The sequence below is a fragment of the Pararge aegeria genome, chromosome Z, assembly GCF_905163445.1.
Source record: "Pararge aegeria chromosome Z, ilParAegt1.1, whole genome shotgun sequence".
NCBI lineage: Eukaryota > Metazoa > Arthropoda > Insecta > Lepidoptera > Nymphalidae > Pararge > Pararge aegeria.
This window is the reverse complement of record NC_053208.1, coordinates 7,603,441-7,628,437: the sequence shown is the minus strand read 5'-3', so window position 1 is coordinate 7,628,437 and position 24,997 is coordinate 7,603,441. Positions and strand designations below refer to the sequence as shown.

The following is a 24,997-nucleotide window of genomic DNA, read 5'->3' as shown; positions in this document are numbered from 1 at the left end:
AAATTTATGAAATCCTTTATCCGAGTCTGAGTTGTTGGCGTGACTTCACCCGCGTTTAGGTTAAGTTTTTATAAATCTCGCACGAGGGGAGGTCCAAAAATTCGTGGAATGAAAGGGTTTTAAATAAAATGTAACAACAAATCTATTTTTCTTAAACTGAATACATTTATTAAATCTATGAATTAATTTTTGTAAACCATCGTAAAAATATTTTTATCTTTTGCCTCAAAATGAGCCAAAATTGCCTCCTCACCTCATTGTCTTCGAAAAATTTCCTTCCCCTTTAGTATTATTTTAAATTAGGGAACAAATAAAAATCACATTGGGCCAGATCTGGATCTTCAAATCACTAGTCAACCTACCCAACAGGGTAGGTGGACTAGTGATTTGAAGCCATACGTGTGCAGAATAGCCATAGCAACTCTGCTCTTGTGAACCGGCGCGTTGTCTTGCAAGAGCAACACACCGTTAGTCAAATTACCTCGACTTTTTCCTTGGTGTTGTGTGATGTTTAATTTTTCTAGTATCGTTGCGTATTGTTCTCCGGTCATAGTTCTTTGCCTTTCTTTGTAAACAATCAGTATTATCCCCTCACAATCCCAAAAAAAGTAGCCATCAACTTTGCCACCGACTTGGACACTTTGAATTGCTTTGGCGGTGGTGTCCCCTTTTTGTGCATGCATGGACTCTTGTTTGGACTCAGGCTGAATGTGTTGAACCCATTTTTCATTTGTGGTAACTTTCCGCTCCAAAATTTGTGCAGGTTCGTCACTACACAACTCGAAAAATTGATTTGACGCATCGACGCGTTGCTGTTTTTGAAGAGGCGCAAGCATTCTTGGTCCCATCTTGCACTGACTTTTGTCATACCCAGGTGGTCGTGTAGGATTCGCTAAATGGTAGTATCTAATACTCTATGTAATGCAGATAACTGTTTTGTCTTCGAACGTACAATTTCTCGTACGTTCCAGTACAATTTTTTCCACTTTTTCAATGATGTCTGATTTGGTGGCCTTCCTGAAGGTCGTCCTTAATCGACCCCCGACCATGTTTAAGAAGACTACGCCACCTGTAACTCATTGATTTACTAGGGCACTGTTCCCCATAAACGGTTTTCATATCATTCAAAATGGTCAGAGCGTTCTTTCCTTGCTTAGTAAGGAATTTTATCACAGCGCAGTTTTCAATTTTCGCCATAGTATCAGCTTTCTTCCCGATTGACCCGTTCAGCAGGTCTGTGTTCGTGAAAGAATTACGCAGTGAAGCTGAAACTCTATTTATATACTAATGATGAGTCCCGAAATAGTATGACACTATCCCCACTCCATCCCCTCCATTCGACGAACTTTCGGATCTCCTCTCGTAGGGGCGCCAAATTTCATCAAAATCGGTTGAGCTTTTTGAGCCGAACGTAGGTAGCAATAAACACACTTTCGCATTTTATAATATAAGTATGGTTATTTGTATTATTCTTTCAGAATGTATATGTTAACCCTTAAAATTTTCTGTGTGTGTGGGTGCGTACGTGCATGGGAGCGTGCTTGCGTGTTTGAGTGTGTGTGTGTGTGTGTGGGGAGGGGTGGGGGTGTGTTAGTGCATGCTCGCGTGTGAGATTGTGTGTGTGTTGGGATAGCGTGTGCGCCCGTGCGTGCTTTTGTGTGTGTGTAGGGGAATACGAGCTTGCATGCGCGCGTGCTTGCGTGTGTGAATGTGGGGGGATTACGTGCGTGAGTGCTTGACTGTCAGTCATGCGTGACGGTCTATGTGTGTGTCTGTGGCATCGTAACTCCCAATCGGATTAATTGATTATGTTTTTTTTTATTCGATAATATTTTTCTGGACCCTGTCATAACGTCTACGCTGAACAGGTCGAACTAGTTTTCTCTCTGAAACTACCTCAATTCTATTTAACCCGAATTGAATTAAAAGAAAATGAAAGAAAAGTCCGTCATTTGTTAAGTACCATAATATCGATGACAATAAATTGATATAAAAGTTCACAAATAAAAGAGTAAAATACATGGATTTGTTTGCTAGGAGACTGGGTACGTTGAGCCGAATAGCAGAAGAAACTTTTACACGTGTTTCGTGACGTCCAATTTTTTTGCGTGGGTGTTGAACTCCAGAACTACCAATTTGAAAACTCTCTTTGACATTTAATAGCCCGAACATTGAGAGACGAAAATACAGTCTTTATTTGACGTCATGTTAGGATCTGGCCATACGTAGTACCTCCTATGTAATTTTTTTTATTGATTATAAAGTATAGTTACAAGTTTTATTGTATTACAATAAAACTAACGAATTAACGAATAAACGAATTACTGTAAACGTCATGCCCTCGTGGAATACTACCTAGAATGTAAGCTGCATTTCCGCGCTGAAGCCATGTTGATTATTTTCGCTACAAATGATCCAGATCCTTCTGTCACCAGACAAGGCTATCAACCGAGGTGTAACGAATGTGAATGTCTGGCACGAATTTTTGCACAAACCCCAGGGTCTCCACGGCAAACGGAACAAATATATAACTCTCTATTAGGCATACCTTTTGCCGCTTACAACCATTTTCAGCTGCGGTCCCCCGTCTTGATACATATTTATTCTCCTATTGTATACACATTCCCATTTTATATCATTTTATTGATAAAAAATATTATAATTATACACAGGTACACGCCCTCAAACGCAAAAGTGTCATATCGTTTGCCGTGACGGCACTCTCTTCAGTTTTATTATTAGAATAATTATATTACAAAGAACCATTGGAACTTACATTTCATAAATTCACGTGGCAAAGCAATTTGTTAGTATTTGCCTTCATACAAAAACACTAGCTGACCCGTGCAACTTCGTCTTCACCAAATCGGTTATTACTGGAAAACACGAATAAAATGACATTTTCTAATAATGAATCCTAGCTAGATGGATTTATCGCCCCCGAAACCCCCTGTATACTAAATTTCATGAAAATCGTTAAAGCCGAATCCGAGATTCTAAATATATATATGCAAGAATTGCTCGTTTAAAGATATAAGATACGAAACAAGAAAGTAATGCGAGAAGTGAACAACTTCCTACGTGGAACAAATGATTAAGCGTGATATCTAATGACTCCAGCTACCATTCTGAACTACGGTTCACTTTTGAATAGAAATTTGTTCTAGAACCTTGGACAGAAGAGCTGATTAAAATCTTACAAGAATCACGTATTCTTATTTCAAACCTTCGAACGATATCTATGGGAACATACCTGACTAAGCTATAAAATCTTGTTTCAGATGGGGATTCTCTTTCGCGTCACTCTCATTCTGCTAGTACCGCATCTATACCTAGCGCATCAGTACCATGTTCTGGGAATACCAACCTCGATCAACGCACGACTGTATGCCAATGAGTAAGTATTTCCTTTAGTCGACCTTAATTTGTTTTATTTTGATTTTCATTACTCTTTTTACCAAAAAATAAGATAGCTTAATTCTTTTTCTTCTTTATTTACTAAAAGGTACTAACAATAAAAAAAAAAATTGAGTGTGGCCTCCTCTCGCTGAAATAACTGCTACAAGTCTGCGTGGCATGCTTTGGGCGAGGTTTTCATAAGCTCCTGGGTAATAAGGTGATTATTACATAGGAGCAGGCATTAGGCATTCGGCCGTAATAGGAATTTAAAGCTCTAGCATGTTCTGTGGGGCTCTGTGTGCAGTTCTAACACGTCATTTGAGGAAGTCCTATGCTCAATAGGGTTGAAATCGGTACTTTGGCTGGCCAATCTAAATCGGATCCCAACTTCACTTAAGTAAGCAACAACATCGCCCACTCGGCGGGCTCAAGCATTTTCGTCCATTAACACAGCAGCACTTCCAGCTAAAGCTTGTTGTGCATGATGAATAAAGAGTTCCATGATGTAGCGTTGTGTATTTGAAACTAAATCTGTACGATCTGCAGAAGGAATGCCAGCCCGAAACATGACAGAGCCAGAGTACGGCGTAATTTATTTAAAACCTACCTATGCAGAACGCTCTCCTGGTCTTCTTAGCACTCACCAATTAAAGAGATTCTGGCTTCATCTGAAAATAAAACCTTGCTCCACTCTACATCCATCAACTTAGCACAATTTTGGAAAAATTTTAACCTTGCATTGTGCCCACGGAGTAATTTAGGACTCTTAGCTGGATTTCGAATGTGTATATCGTCTTTTTATAGTCTCCTCCTGACAGGCCATACGCTAATACTCACATTTCTTACATCTTCAAGATTCTTTTTGATGCTATTGTTGGTAGACTTCCGATTTCGTAAGTTTTGCTCACAATATATAGATCGTCTCTTGGCTAAGTACATCGTTTTCTTCCTGATCTCGATCTTCTTTCAAAGAACCGGTTTCTTGAATCCTAGTCCAGATCTGCTGAACAGTAAAACGTTCTGATACATAGCATTGGATAAAGCCTTCTTGGAGAAGAATCACTATATTACCAGCGATAATTATCTTGTCTGGCATATTACAGTATAAAATTTATCACAAAAAAATAATTTCTACTATCTAACTTTACATCAAAATGATTTTATTGAAATTACAAAAACGTTTTTTATTTATTTGTAACACAGAATCCAAACTAAAACTGCGAGCAAATGCTCGGATCGAAAAGAATATTTTGAATAACTTTGTAATTCCCAAATTAGAATATTTTATTTTACTTCCCAGTACTTTCTAAAACGTAGACAAGTGTTGCTAATTAATTGAACTCCGATAAAAACTCTTTTGTTTAAGATTTCCATAGTTGTAAGGAAAGTTTTGGTTGCCCATTTTTTTTTTTTTTTTGCAAATGGGTGTTATATGTTTTTTTTTGCAATTACGTGTACATAATTATTGAAAAGCGGATGGTGATAACTACGTTCGCCAACTTAAACCTAAAACTTCTAGAGTTCCAAACTCGCCCTGGTCTGAGGTTATATCTGTGAGTTTTACTTATAGACTTATGCAAGATTTACATAAAATCACTTTACACATAAAAGCCTTACCGTAAGATAAGCATGTAATTGGAGGGAAATTAAAGTTTATGTAAGTGCGTACGAACCCATTTACATCTAAAGTCTGTGGCAATGCCTAATTATCGCCGATGTGTAGCTACCGCTATTATTTATACTATTAATTCATATTATACATACCTTTTTTTGCTTAACTAGTAGAATACTAGACACTGTGGCATTTCAAATCCAAGATGGCCGCCACCACAAAAGTGTTATTTTTTTCACAACTCAATATGGGTACCGAATGAAAGGGTTTGACTAGTAGAAAAATACACAGTATATTGAAAGTCGGGAGTTTATTAAATCTTAAATTACATATTAATTCTCTAAAACAGTCACACTGACGTGAGATCTGTACAGTGAGACGTTTCGGCGACATGAAAAAAAAAGTATAATCTTTTTCTAAACTATATTTTACTGTATTCCGACCCGATTATTTTTCAACATCTTGGGAATGAATTGATTTTTGTAAGCGTGAACTTATCAACACTGCTTCAAAAAGCTGTAAGTTTCTCTAAGAGAGTTTTAAGGCGCCACGTGACGTGTTTACACATTGATTTAATGTGTGACTATATTTATAAGCTTACTGTGTTTACACCTGACTTATGTATATTCCGCGACTTACAGCATACGGACGACACTCTCAACTAGCTTACAAAGATGAGTAATTAGTACTTCGATCTTAAGGGTCTTTCTTAAGGGAAGGGTATGATCGACCAAAAACGACAAACTCAGCAGAGTATTTTTTTTTGTAATCACCATCTCACAGTCAATAATATATAATACTAGCGGACCCACGCAACTTCGTCCGCGATTGAGTCAACTTCAAAAAGTATTCGTATGTTGTCGCGGACTGTTTTATAGAACTTTAAAGAAACAATTCCGATATACTTACAAGATAAATAATTTCCCTCGTTTGGCGTAACGTTTACCGTTCACCCATCGCACGCATTGAAATCTCTCAAAAAGGATATTTTTTGTTGTAGCGTGATGTTGTATAACATTACAACAGCCTTAATTGATACTACCAATCAAAAAAAAAACAAAATCGAAACTGCATTTTCTTAGATTAGCGTGTTCAACCAAACAAACTAAAAAGCTTGATAATATTTCAACTATGCCTATCTAAATAAACCACGTTAATCTAAAACTCCGTTGCGCGGATTTTGAAAGACAAATACGGAAAAAATGGCGATGCTATCCTGTAGGAGCTGTTTGCTTTTCCGGGATAAAAATAAGCCTATGAGCTATTCCAAGATGGTACGCATGCATTCAAAAAAATTCAAAATTCAAAATTCATTTATTTCAAGTAGGCCTAATACAAGCACTTTTGAAACGTCAAGTCTGTCCGTGTGTAGTGACTCTACCACCGGTTCGGAAGGCAGATTCTACCGAGAAGAAGCCGGCAAGAAACTCAGCAGTTGCTCTTTTCCAACATCAAAAATTTACATTTTATATTTTAACATTCATTTTTCTATCTTGTGAGAGATGAAAGCGGAGCCGGATGCTTCCAAGCAACCTTGTCATTAAGAAACTCATCAATTGTATAATAACCTCGCTGTAATAAATGTGTTTTAACACATTCTTTAAACTTATGCATTGGTAGGTCCAAAATTACCTATTACATTCGATCGTTGTTCCATATGCCTTGCGACGTGCTGTTATCTGTGAAGAATTACGTCCTTTATCTTCGACAATATTTATCAGATCTTCATTAAAATTAGACAATACATGCTTAATGTATACACTTTCAAATAAAAAAAGAATTATTACAATTGAATCAAATTTAACGGTGGTATAAAGAAATATTGATAAATAATTTCATACCATTTCCTGGAGGAAACTTGTTTATCGGGATAAAAAGTATCCTATATGTTGACATATATCAGCTACAACTATACAGAATTTTATTTGAATCCGTTCTGTAGTTAGTTAGTTAGTTAGCTAGTTTAATCTATGCAATTAAATATCACTTGATTTCCCGTTGAAAGAGAACATCTCTAAAATATTCTTAAAGGCGTGTGAAATCTACCGATTCGCACTTGGCCAGTGTAATGGACTTCGGCCTCGTCATTCTGCGAGGAGACCCGTGCCCAGCGTTGGACCGATAATGAGTTGATAATGACGATGATGAATATTATTACTAACCCATTTTAATATTAGTGTTACTGTGTGAAACATCTCATAAAGTAAATAACGAATTCAAGCATGGGGGATAATTGAATTAGTTTTTCCAAATTATATGAAATTATGGATTTTTTGACAACGTGAACAAAGGAGAATTTTTATTTTGGACCCAGACCAGATACGAAAGAGATTTTCCAATTACTCTCACTTTATTTTTTTAATTATATAAAAGTGGCTTCTATCATAAAATACAAATTGCCTTTTATTTTTCTATAGGCGCAGTATTAAATACTTATTTTTAATTCACTTCCACTTACATACATGCAATCATCAGAATCGTCTTCTTAAATAGAACTCTTTTGCAATTGTGATTCCGGTTCTGTTGAAGAAGTTCAAAGGTGGAACTCTTAGTTGCCAACAGCATGATAATTTATCCAAGGTGAAACTCTGTTATTGCCTCTTCATATTAAAACTGCCTTAACTATGGGCCTCATAAGAAGCCTCATAGTCATTCAGCTGGCGATGGAGAGAGCTATACTCAGAGTATCTCTACGATATCAAATCAAAAAAGAGATCCGTACAAAAACCAGAGTTACCGACATAGCTCAACGAGTCGCGAAGCTGAAGTGGCAATGGGCGGGGCACATAGTTCGGAGAAAGGATGGATATATATATGATAGGGTCCTGAGGTGCTGGAATAGCAGTCTCGACTGGTAAGCGTTGGTCGACCCCAAACGAGGTGGTCAGACGACATTTAGCGCGTCGCAGGTAGCCGCTGGATCCAAGCGTCACAAAACCGTGGAATTTTGGAGTCCCTACAAAAGGCCTTTGTCCAGCAGTGGACGTCTATATGTTGATATGATGGTGATGAATAAAACTGCTGAGTCACTTGATGGATTGGGGCAGTCCAAACTCTTCAAATTTTTATTTATTCCCGTCCGAATGTTTTTTTTAGTAAAGGGATCAAGAACTAACTATGAGATGGCAAAAGTGCATAATTATCATCATCATATCAACCCATTTCCAATACTAACATTGAACTAAATCAAAAAACTTTGCCTCTACATAGTATTCGTGTTAAACCGAGTAAAGCAAAAGGTTCCTGAATGAATTTAGTCTACGAGGCTGAGTCATTGACCTCTGTAGCGCATCGAAGGTCGCGTAGGGTAAGCTCAATGAATGGAAGACCGAGCGTTTTCGAGTCTTTTGGCGTAGCTTGACTTCAATGCCTTTACTATATTCCTATAGAAAAAACGTTTCAAACTATTAAGATATTCCCTTGATGATGGGATTTGCTAGGGATCCTTTGGTTGGGTTGATTTCTGGGTTGGGCAAAAGTAATATATATCGTTAACAAATTGTTTCAATACAATAGTTAAGTCTGCTAGCCAACATTGGAGCACCGTGGAGGTTCTAGATTCTATACGAGAAGATGGCTATCTGTATTGTTATTGAAGCAGTATAAATTTATCTAAGTAAACCTCGCTGATGCTCTGAATTTGCGAAGGAATACTATTAACATCCTTAATTCATTGTTTTACAAGACCGGAAGAGCGTTGTCCAATATTTGTTATCAGTATACTCACAGGTCACAGGTATATAATGAAGTTCACTAAACCGCGAAAAGTGTTCTGTTGACATCCATAGAGCACCGTAAAAACTGTGAATTTCCATATTAGCTCTAACCAACATCAACCTTCGCGTCCGGTCAATGTCTCGGTTACTATATGACCTAGATATTACACAACTTCAACCTTTTCTGTTGCTGTTTAACACTTTCGCTTTGCGGTATAAAATTTCTAGGGCGCCCTGAATTACAATTCACTGATAATTTTTAAACGACTTCAAAAAAGAGGGATCCTCTATTTGATTTTTATTCAATTCCTCTATTACCAATTTAAAAAATCTAGTTTTGTTTGAAACGGAATACTTCTAATGTGGTCCAAATGTCAACATTCTTTAACAAACTTAAGGAAAGGCTTTGTAGAAGGCATATTAGTTTTTTCTGTCAGAGGCTTTCAACATAAGGATATTTGAATGAACTGATTGCATTACTAAACATACAATTTTAAAAGATTATGCTGCAGCGACAGTTGCTGCGGTCTAAAATTTGTGAAGTAACTAAAACTTATATGCATATATAACTTGTAAAATTTTATTAACATCATATCCAAAAAATTAGTCCTTACGTCTGGTGACTCAAGAGCTGGCGCTTATTTATAATAGGGCAATAGCGCCAGCATTTTGGGTACGGTACCCATAAATGAACAGTTAGGCAGCTTATATTTATAGTAAACTAGCGTAACCAGCCCGCTTCGCCGGGCTAGATTTTGCTTTATTTAATTTGAACAATAAACTTACATCATTAAATTTTTAATTTATGTCTCATAATATATTAAATCATTTATTTCTCTCCGTATTCATTCTCTTCTATTCTCTTCTCGAGCGGGTGAAGATCATTATCTACACCCTTGTACACCCAACAATAGAATATCATCATAGTAAATAAAAGCTGTATTTGACAGTTTATCAGTTCAAAAATAGGAGTGCTCCGATCGTCACCAAACTTTACAGGATTACTCACCAGGTCAATCCGAAGATTTCATTGAAATCGGTCCAGCCGTTTCGGAGCCTATACGGAACATACCCACACACTTTCGATAGATAGATATTAATTTTTAGTTTGTAATTATTATTTCCCTAGAAAAAATTATTTTTCGTTGGTTTACTTATATGCAATACTATTACATACTTATATTACCGGCCCACTCACTACAGGGCACCAGTCAAATTTCAGAATAAGAAAGAGGGTTTAAGCCGCAGTCTATCACTCCGGCAAAGTGCAGATTGGTAGGCTTCACACACAGTTGGGAACATAATGGAGAACTCGCAGGCATGCAGGTTTCCTCACGATGGTATTCCTTCGCCGTTAAAGCAAGTGATATTTAAATTTCTAAAACTAATACACATAAACATATACAATAATATACTTAAATACTATCTTAGTATTTTGACGGCCGATTGGCGCAGTGGGCAGAGACCCTGCTTTCCGAGTTCAAGACCGTGGGTTCGATTACCACAACTGGAGAATCTTTGTGTGATGAACATGAATGTTTTTCAGTGTCTGGGTGTTTACAGGTGTACTATAAGTATTTAAAAATCCTCCCCTTAAGTATTTATAACTCGTACTGGAGATTTTCTTCATTTTATGACATCTGCATACCCTGTGCATATCCTCTATGCACGCCAATAGTTATATTATTATATTGCTGGTTATTGCGTAAGCGAAGTGTCAAAGAATCCGTTTATCCAGTATGCTCCTGTCCTAATTGGAACCTCTCAAGTCATCGCCGTCTGTTCCTTCATCTACTGGGCTGGTTCCCGAATTTAAGATTTCTTATCTGTTATACCCTCCCTGACTTATTAGCCCATAACGAATATAATATAATAAATAATGACAACTTCAAAAAGCTTCTTAGCATTTTCATACAAACTTCCAACCCTTGTTTTACTACTTAAGGCTAGAGAAAACCCACCATCCAAATGGTCAAGGTCAACCAAGGGCAAATCTAGCTATTATTTCCCTCGTGAAAATTATATTTGAAGTTGTGGAAACTTCATTGGTTTATATTATACAAAAATACGGCATTACTTTTATGTGTAATAATACTGTTTGTTTCCCTTGAAAAGCTAATAAAGAAATAAACAAATAATATATCTCAAACTGATAACTTCCTTTTCAGAACTCGATTAAAACAGAAATGCACATGAGGCAATAGGTATTGCGAAGCCTTAGTCCCCTACTAAGGGGGATACTGTAGGGATAGAGAACACGTGTACAGTTTATATTGAGTATTTCAAATATGGGGGCGGAAAATACGTTGAAAATGATGTATGGAAATATTGCAATATAGCGAGTAACAGAAATGGTGCGGCTATCTATTAATACGATTCGTTTATTTACTAGCTATATTTGCATTATTTAGATCCATAATTTTCAACATATTCTCCACCTATTTCGATATATACGATAAGCCACACGTGTATTTGCAGGTCAGCTAAATAACTCTCAAAGGGTTATTTAATATTACCTATACGACCAAATAGATTTAGATTCACTCTAAATAGACGTATCCAAATCCATAAGTTTTTCCGGATTAACATTCTTAATTAATTTTTCTACTAAATTGTCTCATCATCATCATATCAACATATAGACGTCCACTGCTGGACATAGGTCTTTTGTAGGGAGTTCCAAATTCCACGGTTCTGTGCCGCTTGGATCCAGCGGCTACCTGCGACGCACTTAATGTCGTCTGTCCACCTCGTTGGGGGTCGACCAACGCTGCGCTTCCCAGTTCGGGGCTTACTTTAGCTAATTTCCGGTATATTTAATTTTTTATAAGCAAAATGGTTTCCTTCGCCATTTTTCTTCCTAGCTAGGTAATTGTCGTACCATTTTTGTTCGACAAAAGTGGTTATGAAATATAATTGATATCAAACTTCTCAATGGATATTACCAACGCTCTTTAGACTTGATGACACTTGCACACGTACCAAATCATATATGAGGGTCTGGAACGGTGGTATAAATATACCATTATTTGATTAATGGCTAAACATGAATAATAATTGTATAATGTAATTTCGTAGAATAACTTTTTTTTTCCACTTAGGGTATTATTTCACCTCTGCTTCAAGCACAGGCCTTCATTTGGCCAGCCTTGTTTCATTTGGTTCAAGAGCATACCACTACGCTGCGCTTAGGTAGGTTGATTGGCGAGCTTAAACTGAGATGATAACTGGGACCTATGACTTTACGTGCTTGCCGAGGTATGAAGTTGGACACCAAATTTCCACTTATATTAAGCCAAACCAAGGAATCGCCAAGCTCGTGATCCGTATTTGAACACGTGACTAAGGAGGCAATTTGAGCTGTTTTCCACTTAACAGAATAATAAAATAGTAAAATCAATTCTACAATATCTCTTATGATGGTTTACTTAAAATTACATTCGCCGCACTTTATATGTCATAAAAACAAAGGAATTGGAGTGTATAAAAATAATAATTTAAAATGTATTTTTTTGGTTTCAATAATGTTTTGGTTTGAATAATCTGGGGCCAATAAAAAAAAATCCTTCAGGCCAATGTATGTTGCAGGAGAGATTTACTAAGAAATTTTAGCATTAATAAAATACTAACATTTTTTTTTTTTCAGTGCTAAAAATTGCACGGGACCAGGCGACGAAGGACGAATGGCGGTGCGTATTTTTATTAATAACTACTATAATAGTCATTTAATTAAGTATAATAATTTTTCTATAATTACTTGTACAATGTTTGTATATTAGTTGTAGGTAGGTTGGTAACAAATTAAACTGCAAATTTTTTTAAGCTTATATCTCAAAAAACTGACTGAAGTTTTGCATACACATTTAGTTTGGTCCTTAAGTCATAGGAAGGTTCAACGGTGAAGGAAAACATCGTGAGAAAACCTGAATGTCTGAGAGTTCTCCATAATATTCTCACAAAAAAAACACCCGGCTAAGTTTGTTGTGGGCTTCTTCTTAGACCAGGACGCGTTTGGAACCCTCGTAGCTTTAGTTTTAAGTTTACGAATGTGGTAATCGCCATCATCTCACTACCGTGTAATTCTTATGTACGCATCAAAAGTGCCACCTATGAGCCTACTTGAATAAAGATATTTTTGACTTTGACTTTAACGGCGTGTGAAGTCTACCAATCCGCACTGGCTAGCGTGGTAGACTACGGCCTGTACCCTTCTCAGTCTGAGAGCAGACCGTGCCCTGTAGTAGGCAGATAATGGGTCGATGATGATGACGATGATGTTTAGTTTGGATACCATTTAATGGAGTCCACAGAAATGTGGACTCTATTATTTGGCGAATAAATTACAATTACAAGTAGGGTTTGCAAAAAATTCGATATATATAATTCGATTCTATAACGACACAATAAATTTAATAATGCGCAAGCCCCAAGACTACAGGTAATTTTTTATCTCCTTTCATCTATTGGTATTAAATGGACGTTTACTGCTGGAAGGTATATTCTGGTATTTTGTTGTGAGCGTACAATAGTACGCTCACAACAAAATACCAGATTATTATTGGTATGCCGGCTATTTGTATGGTAGGACGATTATTTTAAGATGATTACTTTAGGAAAATGCCAAAAAAAAAAAAAAAACATTTATTTCAAAAAGGCCTAATACAAGCACTTTTGAAACGTCAAGTCTGTCCGTGTGTAGTGACTCTACCACCGGTTCTGAAGGCAGATTCTACCGAGAAGAAGCCGGCAAGAAACACAGCAGTTGCTCTTTTCCAACATCAAAAATTTTCATTTTACATTTTAACATTCATATTTCTATCTTGTGAGAGATGAAAGCGGAGCCGGATGCTTTCAAGAAACCTTGTCATTAAGTAAATCATCAATTGTATAATAACCTCGCTGTAATAAATGTGTTTTAACACATTCTTTAAACTTATGCATTGGTAGGTCCAAAATTACCATAGGAATCATATTATAAAAAGCGTATACTCAATCCCACAAATGACTTCTGCACCTTTCGCAGACGATATGCAGATGTCACTAATTTATGACAATTTCTTGTAAGTCGACTGTTTATATCCACTTTTTGTTTATAAAGACCCTGCACGCACGTTTCGCTCCGAAACCGTAGCATCCTAAGGAGGTATTGACTTTACAATGAATAACAAAGTCAACATCTCTTGGGGATGCATCTCACCGAGCATCAAAGCACTCCCAGGTGTTTGCGGCCGACTATACGGCCCTGACTCTTGGTACCCTGATATCGGTTTTCTCTCACAACTATTACTTATTGTAACTGTTAATATACAGACGTTACCCTCTGACTACGGCGTCTCATTTACCGCAACAACTTCCCGCTCCCCGCAACGACCGTTCCCTCTTGCTTACAAGCTTAAATGTCATAATTTACAGTATAGGTTATGGAGATTCTTTGAAGGTTTCTTTTATTTACTTTCGAACGCCATTCTATAACATGCTATTATCTTTTGGCCAACATCAATTAAAATGATCTTGTAGATTGAACAAACAGAAGACACAAATAAGACTTATAAAAGCAAGCTAAATAAAATCATTTTAAAAACTAGCTCATAACAAAAAACGTAATACTCAAAATAGACAGTAAAGCTAGTCTCTAAAAAGATTTAATAGAAAAACATATATAATATAGGGTATATTATATATGTTTTTATACCGGGCTAGACTGAATGCTGCCTGAATCATTCCAAAACCAGATTATGGACCCTGTTGGTTTTCAGTATTCATCCATGAAATAATATATATGAGGGCTATATTTAAAGTCTAATTCTAAGTTTATCACATCCATACAGTATGTTACTAAAATACATGCATGCACACAATCGGGGAATCGTTTTCGAGTATGGAAATCAGAGTAAAATGAATCTAATTTTCATTGTTTTAAAGCTTAAATTTTCCAAAAATTTGAAACTTTAGATCAGACTTTAGAAACGTTTTTAAAAAACAGATTTACAGCACTCTTTCACATTACTTGGACTTCTCGATTGCTAGCGAGGAAATCTTGTACTAAGGCTGTTTCGCTATAGCTCTACCTTAACTGGATCATAACATATTACTCTTATTTCAGTTCCGGACATTTATCGAAACTTTACACGTCGTTGGATACGCGTTATCTGCCCTAATGCTAGCGATGGCACTCGGAGTATTTTTCATTTTCAAGTAAGTAATGTTTCATTTGAGAATTGTTTACTTTTTAGGAAAATCTGTGTAATTATACAGTTCAATATTTACGCTCAAAAACCAAATAGTGTTTACATGGTTTTTGCATGATTTTCTGCAATTTTAAGTGTCCACATATTGTGATTCTTCCGCCTTTCTGCTTTTATTTTTTCTTGTTTATTTATTTATTTCGTATGTAATTTTAAAATATATATCTTTATTTTGCACACGTTCCAGTTCAAACCAGTTTAAATATTGCCTTTTTTTTATTTTCTACTACGAAAACCGGTTTCATTTGCAGGTAGGGTCAAAATATTGTTTGAAATTGAAGACATATCTGTCAAGAATATTATAAGCCCCAGTTTTGAATTAGGAAATTGATTCAGCCCTCGTCTATCGATCGGTCTTTCTCGATAGGAAAGAAAAATTTTTAGAGTGCAGTTCCTCCATACTGTGTAGTGCTTTCCGAAGCATGGGAGTGAACACCACTAATTTTGTAACGTAACGTTCGACCCTATCCGGAAATGAAAACGGTTTCCGTAACATCTAAATGCTAGCAAAAGGCCAATTGGCTACATAGTTTTACATTGCAGTGCGATTTTTTTATAGTTCCGTCAAAGTTCATGCGAAATATAATATTTTTGTAAAGCGAAAAAGTGCGTTATACACTCAGCGTTATTATATTTGTATTGACTTAAATTTACAGCCAAACATAGCCTCTTACTAATGCAATCACAGGTATGTGACTTACCTACTTAATTTCATAATAATTAGTTATCAAAAATTATAATTTTTCAAGTGTTGGTGTCCCCCTTATCGTACTTGCATATTATTGGCTACACTGCTGTTCTCTAAGAACGATTACATTTTAGCAATTACACACGTGGTGTACACGATATAGTTCCAATAAATACCCATTGGTATTTAAATCATTAAATGCACCATTTGCCTCAATTTCAATATGATGATGTTTCTTCACGTGCATATACTTATCACTGCGCCTTAAAACAAGCGGTACAAGGCAAGTCGTAAGAGTCATAGCAATAGTAACATATGAAATAAATGCTATAAAATTTATAAATCTCATGAAGAATAAATTAACAAACACTTTAGCTTTTACATTTAAAGGTTACGAAATATTTCGCGCGATCCGTCTATTGGAAGTCTTATTTAACAATTTACCCTTAATTACAAACACCACGCTTGCAATCGTAGAGTTTTTAGCTTACAAAACGTGAGAGTGAAATTGAATTTAGAATTATTCCGCTGGTTTTTAAAGTTAATTTCACAACTAATTGATTTAATTTTTTTAGAACTCAGAGCAGCGTCAGAGTTTCTTTGCATAAATCCCTTTTTTTCTCATCTGCGGTCAGTGGCGTCCTATGGATTATATGGGACCAATTCATCACAAAGAATGAAGAACTATTGCGGGAAAATCCGGTAAGTATTCATATTTATTACATCTTACAAAAAAACGTATATTTTTTAAATAATATATGCAGACCACGGGGCAAGGTTCTTACATTTATTTCATCACCATCCACAGCCTATCACCTACTGTACCAAAGCTAAGAAAGATAAAAATAAAAACTTAAACGCTGATCCAATGTTTTGCTTTATTAATTATTATAAAATGTGAGTTATAATTCGAGGCATGTATTCGAGCCCAAATTTGCCAACACCAGGCACGCGTGATGGAAATCCCTATAACCTAAAGAACAGTTGGCCTACCTGGCAATCGAACCGAGGATTACAAGATCCGCAATCGACCATTCTAACCATACGATGCAGGTTTCTTTCGATTTGACATATTTTTTAATTACACTTGTGGGGCACAAGATGCCTGGATGTTTTCTATTTCGATTTATTTAGATAACATAATTTATATACATTTAATATTTTCATTATTAAGTAGGTAGGTAGGTTAATAAATACCCATATAATAGTAATAATAAATTCAAAGAATATCATTAATGAGACTGCGCATTTGCCGTAACGACATATTTTTTTTTTTTTTTATGTGGCTTTATTAATGGAAACTTTTGATACAACTGGAATTGAACCGCCAACAATGATTGTTTCTACCCTTTAAACATTGGTTTTGTGCTAAGAGTGGTTTAAGCGAGCTTACACAGCTATCCTTCATCATCAGTATGTGTAATTTTCAGTGAAAATATCATTTATCAGTGAAAACCTGTTATGAGTTTTAAGTCAACTAATTTCTTGACTTTTATGTATTGACAGATGTTGGTATAAATAATAAACAAAATAATAGTTATTATGCAACTGTTGTATAACAAGAGGTATTAAAACTCTAGTTTGGGTTTCAAATCACACGAAGCGAAGCAGAGTGCGATAATATTATCACAATAGTTTTTTGATGCCTTATTAACAACAGTTGGCTAGTAGACTTTAACTACCACCATAATATGAAACCTCTTAAATATTGTAAAACAGTTAGCTTGATGTTAACATTAAAACAGCTAGTCCTAGTAACCTAATATCATCAATTACAGAATATACACAAATAAACTAAGTATTTAAGAAAAAAATAATTATTTTAGTAGTAATTACACTTTTTATGTATTGAATGATTAAAAATTCACTGAAATATGTTCTTTAATGTTCGAAGGTCCCGATCGGCGGAATATTTATACTTACCACTGCACAGTTTGAATTTTTTTATGGTATTCGTAAACATTAATTTGAAATGTAAAAATAACGAAGAAAATAAGAAGATTCGTTTAACCTACTTTTTTCACAGAATAAAGCACAAACAGAAACCGTGTACGCGACTAATGTTGAAACTTAAAAAACCACTCCAATTTAGTAGTGTTTCTCGAACAGGCGGTCTGTCACACAAATGGAAAGCATTTAGCAGTTGACAGCAATTATTTTACCCCTAATGTTCTAACCGCTTACCATTAAATCGGGAAATGGGAATAATTTTGTGAGCTGGCAACATTCCGCGTGTGTGAAGTGAGTCGTGCGCGGGGCGTATTCACTGTTTTTGGTCACAATGCACTGCATGCAATAATGACTGAAACAGGGTTCTTTATTTTCTTAATTCTGTTTTTTTTAACGGCGTGGGGCGTTGAGCAGAGAACACGCGTAAATGACTAAGTTCTTTTTTGAAATTCATACACATACCACGCATCGAGCTGTCAGTAACTGTCTGTGTAAAACCCTTTGCGCAGACGGAATCGAAAAAAGAGCACAGAAGCGTTATAATGAAATTTAGTATAACAGTTCTGAAAAAGTTTCTTATTTTCAACATTTAAACACCCAATGTCATAATAACCATTATATCATCTAAACCGATGATCTGTTTGGATTTTGACAACCGGGTGGTTTTTAGTAGTAATAAATAAATAAATAAATAAATAAATATACTACGACAATACACACATCCCAATCCCTCACAAGCTACGCTTACCCAAAGTAAGCTTAGCTTGTGTTATGGGTGCTAAGATGACTGATGAATATTTTTTTTTATTTATAATATACATAAATACTTATAAAATACATATAAACACCCAGATACTAAAAAACATTCCTGTTCATCACACAAACAATTTTCCAGTTGTGGGAATCGAACCCACGGCCTTTGACTCAGAAAGCAGGGTCGCTGCCCACTGCGCCAATCGGCCGTCGAAATAGAGCTGGAAGTACATCTGGAGAAGTATTACCGCGAGGTTTCTGTCTACCACCAAGAAGTATTACTCTGTTCCGGTTTGAAGAGTGTTGTTGCCGGTGTAATTACAGGTACATGAGGCTGAACCTACGCCTCAGGTCGATGAACACAGCACGGCACTTTGTATCACCTAGACTGTAGACTAAATATTATGGCCGCAGCCGTTATGGAATATCGCTCGTATGATTTAAATTTTTGTTTGTTTACAGTTTTGGTGCCAAATGTTCCACCTATTATTGCAATATTATGAAGTCTCAACATATGTGTGGATGGCAATGGAGTCGGTATTTCTATACCTTTCCATTGTAAAAGTAAGTGTCATTTAAGGGATATACGAGTAGAATAGTATTCATCAGGATGGTCATATTACATTTTACAGTCGATGCTACCTTAGGTGCTTCAGCTAAAAGCGAACGCGCTAAGAAAGCCTAGAGTGTGACAAGTAATGGTAATAACCATACGCGTGACGATTTTCATCAAACTTGCGAGGAAAAAAATAGGATAAACTTTTAAATACGTTTTCAGAAAATAGCTGACCCATTTTTTTTATGTTTTTCCACTGTATAAAAGTCTCTCCTCCTCTGAGATTTTGGTTGAAACGGGTCATTCACTTGCGATGCGTGCCTCCATTAATATTCCTGAAGGAGTAAATCTACTATTGCTCTACTCTCCAGTTTAAAGTGAATGTGGATTGAACATTTTAAATTATTAATAATAGACAAAAAAGCAAACATATTAATAACGGAAAATGGCGCAAGGGTTTTTTTATTGCGCTCCAACGTAAACCCATATCCAGCCATCATCGTTCGCTGCCTATATTCAAAATAAAATTAAGATGGTATTTTCGTATTTAAAATACGAATAATTTTATAAAATTAAACGCTCATTTATCATAATTGAGGTATATATAATCATAAGGTAAAATATTTGTTCGATTCAGGAAATGCCTCATATGTTAAACAGCATAAAACGTTGGTTAAAACAAATAATCTGTACCACCCGGCTACATTAAAAGTGGTCCACCTTCATACATATAACTTGCAGTGAGGTACTAACTAAAGTTAATCGGCCCATCATAAATACAGTACAAGTACGGTCATTTAAAATAAAAACCGCGTGTCTAATATCTTGGATTATGAGATTTATATCGATATAATAACGTTAATTTTACGAGGATTTTTTTAAGTGTGATGTAATAGTAAATTATGCATCAAGTATATTGAATTTCGTTATTCCAGAATTATTACAAACTGGTCTTTTTTGCAGGTTTTCTTCGACGAGGAGCTTGCCCGAAAGATATGTATGTATATTGGATTTGGTGTGCCAGTCATTTTCGATTTCTCCTACGCCGCCATCCGATTATACTCAGATGATACATTAAGGTCAGTCATATACATATATATAAACATAAAACACATATATTTATAAAAAACACACACATATATATATATATATACTAGCTGTTGCCCGCGACTTCGTCTGCGTTTGATTTTGTTTTTAAAGTATTCAGTATCGCTAAGCCTTAAATGAGTATAGTAGTATATATATATATAACATGTGACTGTCAATTAATTATAGACAAAAAATTTGCAATAAAATAAAATTGCGACTTTACTTAAAGATCTAAGCTATCCTATCTCTTAAGTTGGACCAGACTGCTCACGGTGTGCCAATTTAATTTAAAATCGGTTCAGTAGTTTAGGAGTCCATCGCGGACAAACATCGTGACAGGAGATTTATATATATTAAGATAAACACACACACACACACACACACATACATATATATATATATATATATATTTGTGTGTGTGTGTGTTTGTCTTCTAATTTCAGGGAAAATAAAAATTTCAACGCGGACGAAGTCGCAGACAACCGCTCATAATATTATAAGGTAATAATGTTATATTGGCCCCATGTTATATTTACCCCTTTTTTTCAAGTCACAGACCGCACACATATATCCCGTAATGACACTGAAATGATGATTGATGATCATCATTTCTAGGCAAAAAGTATTCATCCTTACAAATTTGATTGATGATCATCATTTCAGTGTCATTTTACTATAAAAAAGAACTTTAATTTGGTGGCATAGTGCAAAGGAGATAATATTATGGGATGTATGTGAGGGGTCTGTGACTTGTAAAAAAGGGGTAAATATAACATGGGGCCAATATAAGATTATTACTTTATAATATTATGAGCGGTTGTCCGCGGCTTCGTCCGCGTTGAAATATTAATTTTCCCTGAAATTAGAAGGAAACCCGAGACGGCATACGCCTATCTCAAGCAAAACTTCAAAATCAGTTCCATGATTTATACGTTATAAGGTCACAATAACACAGTAATACATATACTGTCAAGTTTATATTATTATCTATAACTGATTTAAAAAAAGCTCATTAATAAAGGATATTAGTAGTGTTCACCTTAGGGTGACTTAAGCGAATTCCCGCGACATTCTCAGCGTAGATTTCCTGATTTCCCGTGAGCTTGAAAATACCTGCGTTGGTGCCGAAAAAAAAACCGAAAGCTACCGACAAATTTCTTAAAGATAGTTCAATCGTTTATACGGTAGCTACAAACAGACAGTAAGAAACACATTTATATTATATTATAGGCATTTATATATATAGTTATGTTATTTTATCCCATGTGCTACTGTCCTAATTAGAACTCCTCAAGTCAGCACCTACTGTTTCTTCATCTACTGGGCTCCCGCAATAGAAATGTATTGTCTATTGTACGTTCATCCCTGACTAATAACCATTTATTCATAATATTAACTTTAATTATTAAATATAATTAATGCATATTTTGGTGAACTTCAAAAACATAGCATTTTCATAGTATCTTCTAACCTCTGTTTTACCCCTTTAGGGATTATATTTGGATAAAATATTTTCTTAACTGTTGTTTAGGCTTTATAAGAAACCTATTTTCTAAATTTCAGGTTTGTGACTTAGTAAAAAAAAAAATCAGCATATACATGCATCCCCTATTTTACCACCCATAAAAAGTAATAAAAAAAAATTGATAAATGAATTTTCTATTTATACTTAGTAAAAATGTAAATGCAAATACGACGTCTCTTCCTGCAAAAACATAGGACTAATAATGTACTTCCAAAGCCTCTTTACCACTTTAGGTGTAGATATGGATAAAATATTTTCCGAACTGATGTCTAAGCATTAGAGAAACCTATTTTCATTCATATTTCCTATTTTTATATCCTATTTAATGAAAACATTCAGTAAAACTTTTGGGGGGTGTTCCCAAAATAATTTACACTATTTTTAATTATTTAAAGCCGATAACATAAATGCCGATTTTAACGTATCTTAATACAAAACATAGGACTTTCATACAAACTTGTAACCCCGAACTTAACTGTTTCTAGACCCTAGAAAAAACCCACCTTTTCAGTTTTAACTTCGTAAGCTATACAGTTCCTGAGATTTTGTGATGAATGTAGATATAGCTTTAGCTGTGTAAAGAGTATTTCCAAAAAATCTAATTCAAAAATGTTTTATTCATGTAGACCTTATCACAGGCACTTATGAAGCGTTCATACATTTAACATGTTACACTAATGTTAGTGATGGTGATAACTGCATTCGTTAACTTAAAACTAAAGCGTTAACGTTTGGAACCTTCCTAGGTTCCAAACGCGCCCTGGTCTAAGAAGAGCCCACAACTAACTTGTTGTACTAAGGTTTTTTTTTGAAGTTATACTTATTTTTGGCGCGTTTGGGGAGTACATCGTAAAAATTTACTCTGATCCGTAAATTTTTACGATGCGCGCGCACACCGTCACTAAAAACCGACATCCTGAAGTTAACTATAAGGTTTGACAGTGTAGACTTTCAATTGTCAAAGTTTGCGGGCGCATTCCGGTGATTTCATTGATTTAATCGCACAAAAATCTCAATTGTTAATGTTGAGTGAAACTTGGCTGTCCGATAATGAGTTTATTAAAATTTCAAATTCAGTTACGTTTATTATGTCCATTTCTTTAAATAGTTTTTTTGAGATATTTAAAACAACTTCATTTAACTAGATAATGCGTTATAACAAGGCTTTCAATATATTAAATACCATTTTTCCATTGTTAGTGTCGCCTTTTCTACAAACTCAGAATAAGGTGAAAGATAAAATTTTTGAAAAGAACTTTATCTTATTACGCCAAAGAAGTATAACTTCTAACGCGTGTACGTAAGTACACATACGTTTTTTTTGTTATCACCATCTCACAGTCTAGTTAATGTTAAGCTATGAAGTTAGAGCAATTCATACCCAAGCTTTTCTATCATACATGTAATCCTTAATATTATAATAGGATTTTTCTATAAGCTTATGTTTTATATAAACTTAAAACTTATTGAGAGACATCTTAAGGATACAGCTGGTAATGTGTTATAAAATGATATACAAATACCCTTCAAATGCATTACAAAATTTTTGCAGCCTAGGAAACTGCACTACAAGCATTCACCATCCATCTTGTATTTTTTGTGTTTATTTATTTATTTATAACGGACAACCAACAGTAGATACGTTAAAACTTGCTCTTTTTTTTGGAATGAGTCACATAGTAAATGTTCAACTATGAGTTACAGGTTATCACAGCATGCATTAAAATGTAAAAAGTCATTCCTATAAATTATTTACAATTAATTATTAATCTGTTAATATAAATTTTTAAAAGTATAAATATTTAAAGCTAAGTTACAATGAATAATTTAAAACATAATCAATTACTAGGAAACAAAACAAAAATTAATTAAATCGGATTACAATAATAATATTGAGACTTTGGGACCGTGGGGTCCGGAGGCACGAGCTCTTTTCAAAGAACTATCGAAAAGGGTTATCGAGTCTACCGGTGATCCTTGAGTTACCTTGGCCAACGAATTAGTTTTGCCATCCAAAGGGACAATGCTGCCAGCATCTTTGGAACTGTACCTCGATGAGGTGGTTTCGAAGACGTTTTAAATTTTATTTAGTTTTAAATAGTTTATTTTAGATTATATTGATGTCTTAAAAATAATAAATAATGTTAAACTTGAACTCAACTAACTAAAATTAGTATCTAAATATCTATAACTTTTCGTCTAAATTTAAAATGTAACTAATGTAATGTCATGAAAAATGTCAATGTCAAAAGTCATTGAGCTTAATCACACATTTAGTATAGCAATTTTTGTGACAGAGTACGTCCGGAGGAGTTAGTACTACCACCACGCTTATTTCCGCCGCAAAGCAGAATTGTTGCAATGCTGTGTTCCGGTCTGAAGGGCGAGGTTGAAGGCGCTATTATATCATAGGAGGCTTAACGCCTTCGCATCAGGTTTATAGACACAGAGCAGCATGTTGCAGGACGAGTTCCTTTCACGCCCTGCTTAGATATTTGCATCAATAACGATAAAAAAAAATAATAAGAAATCACTTGAAAATATGTTACATAATTGTATCTGCTAGAAATGTAATCATCAAATGTATCTCGAGAACTAACTTATTATTTTTAACTACAATTGCCAGTAATGCTATCTACGTTAACACTTGGTGGTAAGTGATTTACTTATCTTGCAATTATGATTATAATTGTCAATATCTCAGTTGTACCAAGTAGTACCATCCCTTAGAATTTAAATATTACCCTGATAATAATTTGCATGCCAAATCGGCGTGGTACAGTTAAGATCTACATATTTTTTCTGTAACACCTATTCGCCTGTATCAGCAAATAAATCAAATTAATTAATTGATTTATAATTAATGGATGATTCTATGTAGGTAACTAACCGATATAAAATCATCCAAGAAATAATTAATCCAAGAGATATTAATACAAAATTATAAATGCATGATAGATATTTTTGAAGTTTTACTGTATGTAACATCAACCAAAACCAAATTAATAATTGCTTTGGTTATAATTTTTTATTGCAATTATTACTAAATAATTAATGTTGCCAATAGTGCTGGCTGCATTTCCGCTCTAAACAGCCAGGCAAACTTAAAATTTATATTATTTTATTTCTTTAGCAATTGTAATATTAGTAGGATGGTACGCATGCATTCGATCGCTGCCCATATGCATTGCGACTTCCTGTCGCAATCTGTGTAGAGTTATGTCCTTCATCTCCAACAATATTTATCAAATTTCCATTCAAAATAGACAATACATGCTTAATAGTATACACTTTGTAATAAAAAAAAAAAATTATTAAAATCGGTACAAATTTAACGGAGCTATGAAGTAAAATTGATAAAAAATTTCATCCTGTTTCCTGGATGAAACTTATTGTTTATCGGGATAATAAGTATCCTATATGTTGACCCGGAATACCAGCTACCACTATGCCAAATTTGTTTT

General features: G+C 35.0%; 1 protein-coding gene across 1 annotated transcript in view; it reads left to right on the top strand.

Moving 5' to 3' along the window:
• The first annotated feature begins 996 nt into the window (after positions 1 to 996).
• LOC120636447 (vasoactive intestinal polypeptide receptor 2-like) overlaps positions 997 to 24,997 on the top strand; it is a 36,173-nt gene continuing 12,172 nt past the window's right edge. The window contains exons 1-2 of the mRNA XM_039907925.1: positions 997 to 1,071; positions 19,883 to 19,998. Of these exons, the coding sequence (XP_039763859.1) occupies positions 997 to 1,071; positions 19,883 to 19,998 (191 nt within the window). The remainder of the gene's footprint in view (positions 1,072 to 19,882; positions 19,999 to 24,997) is intronic.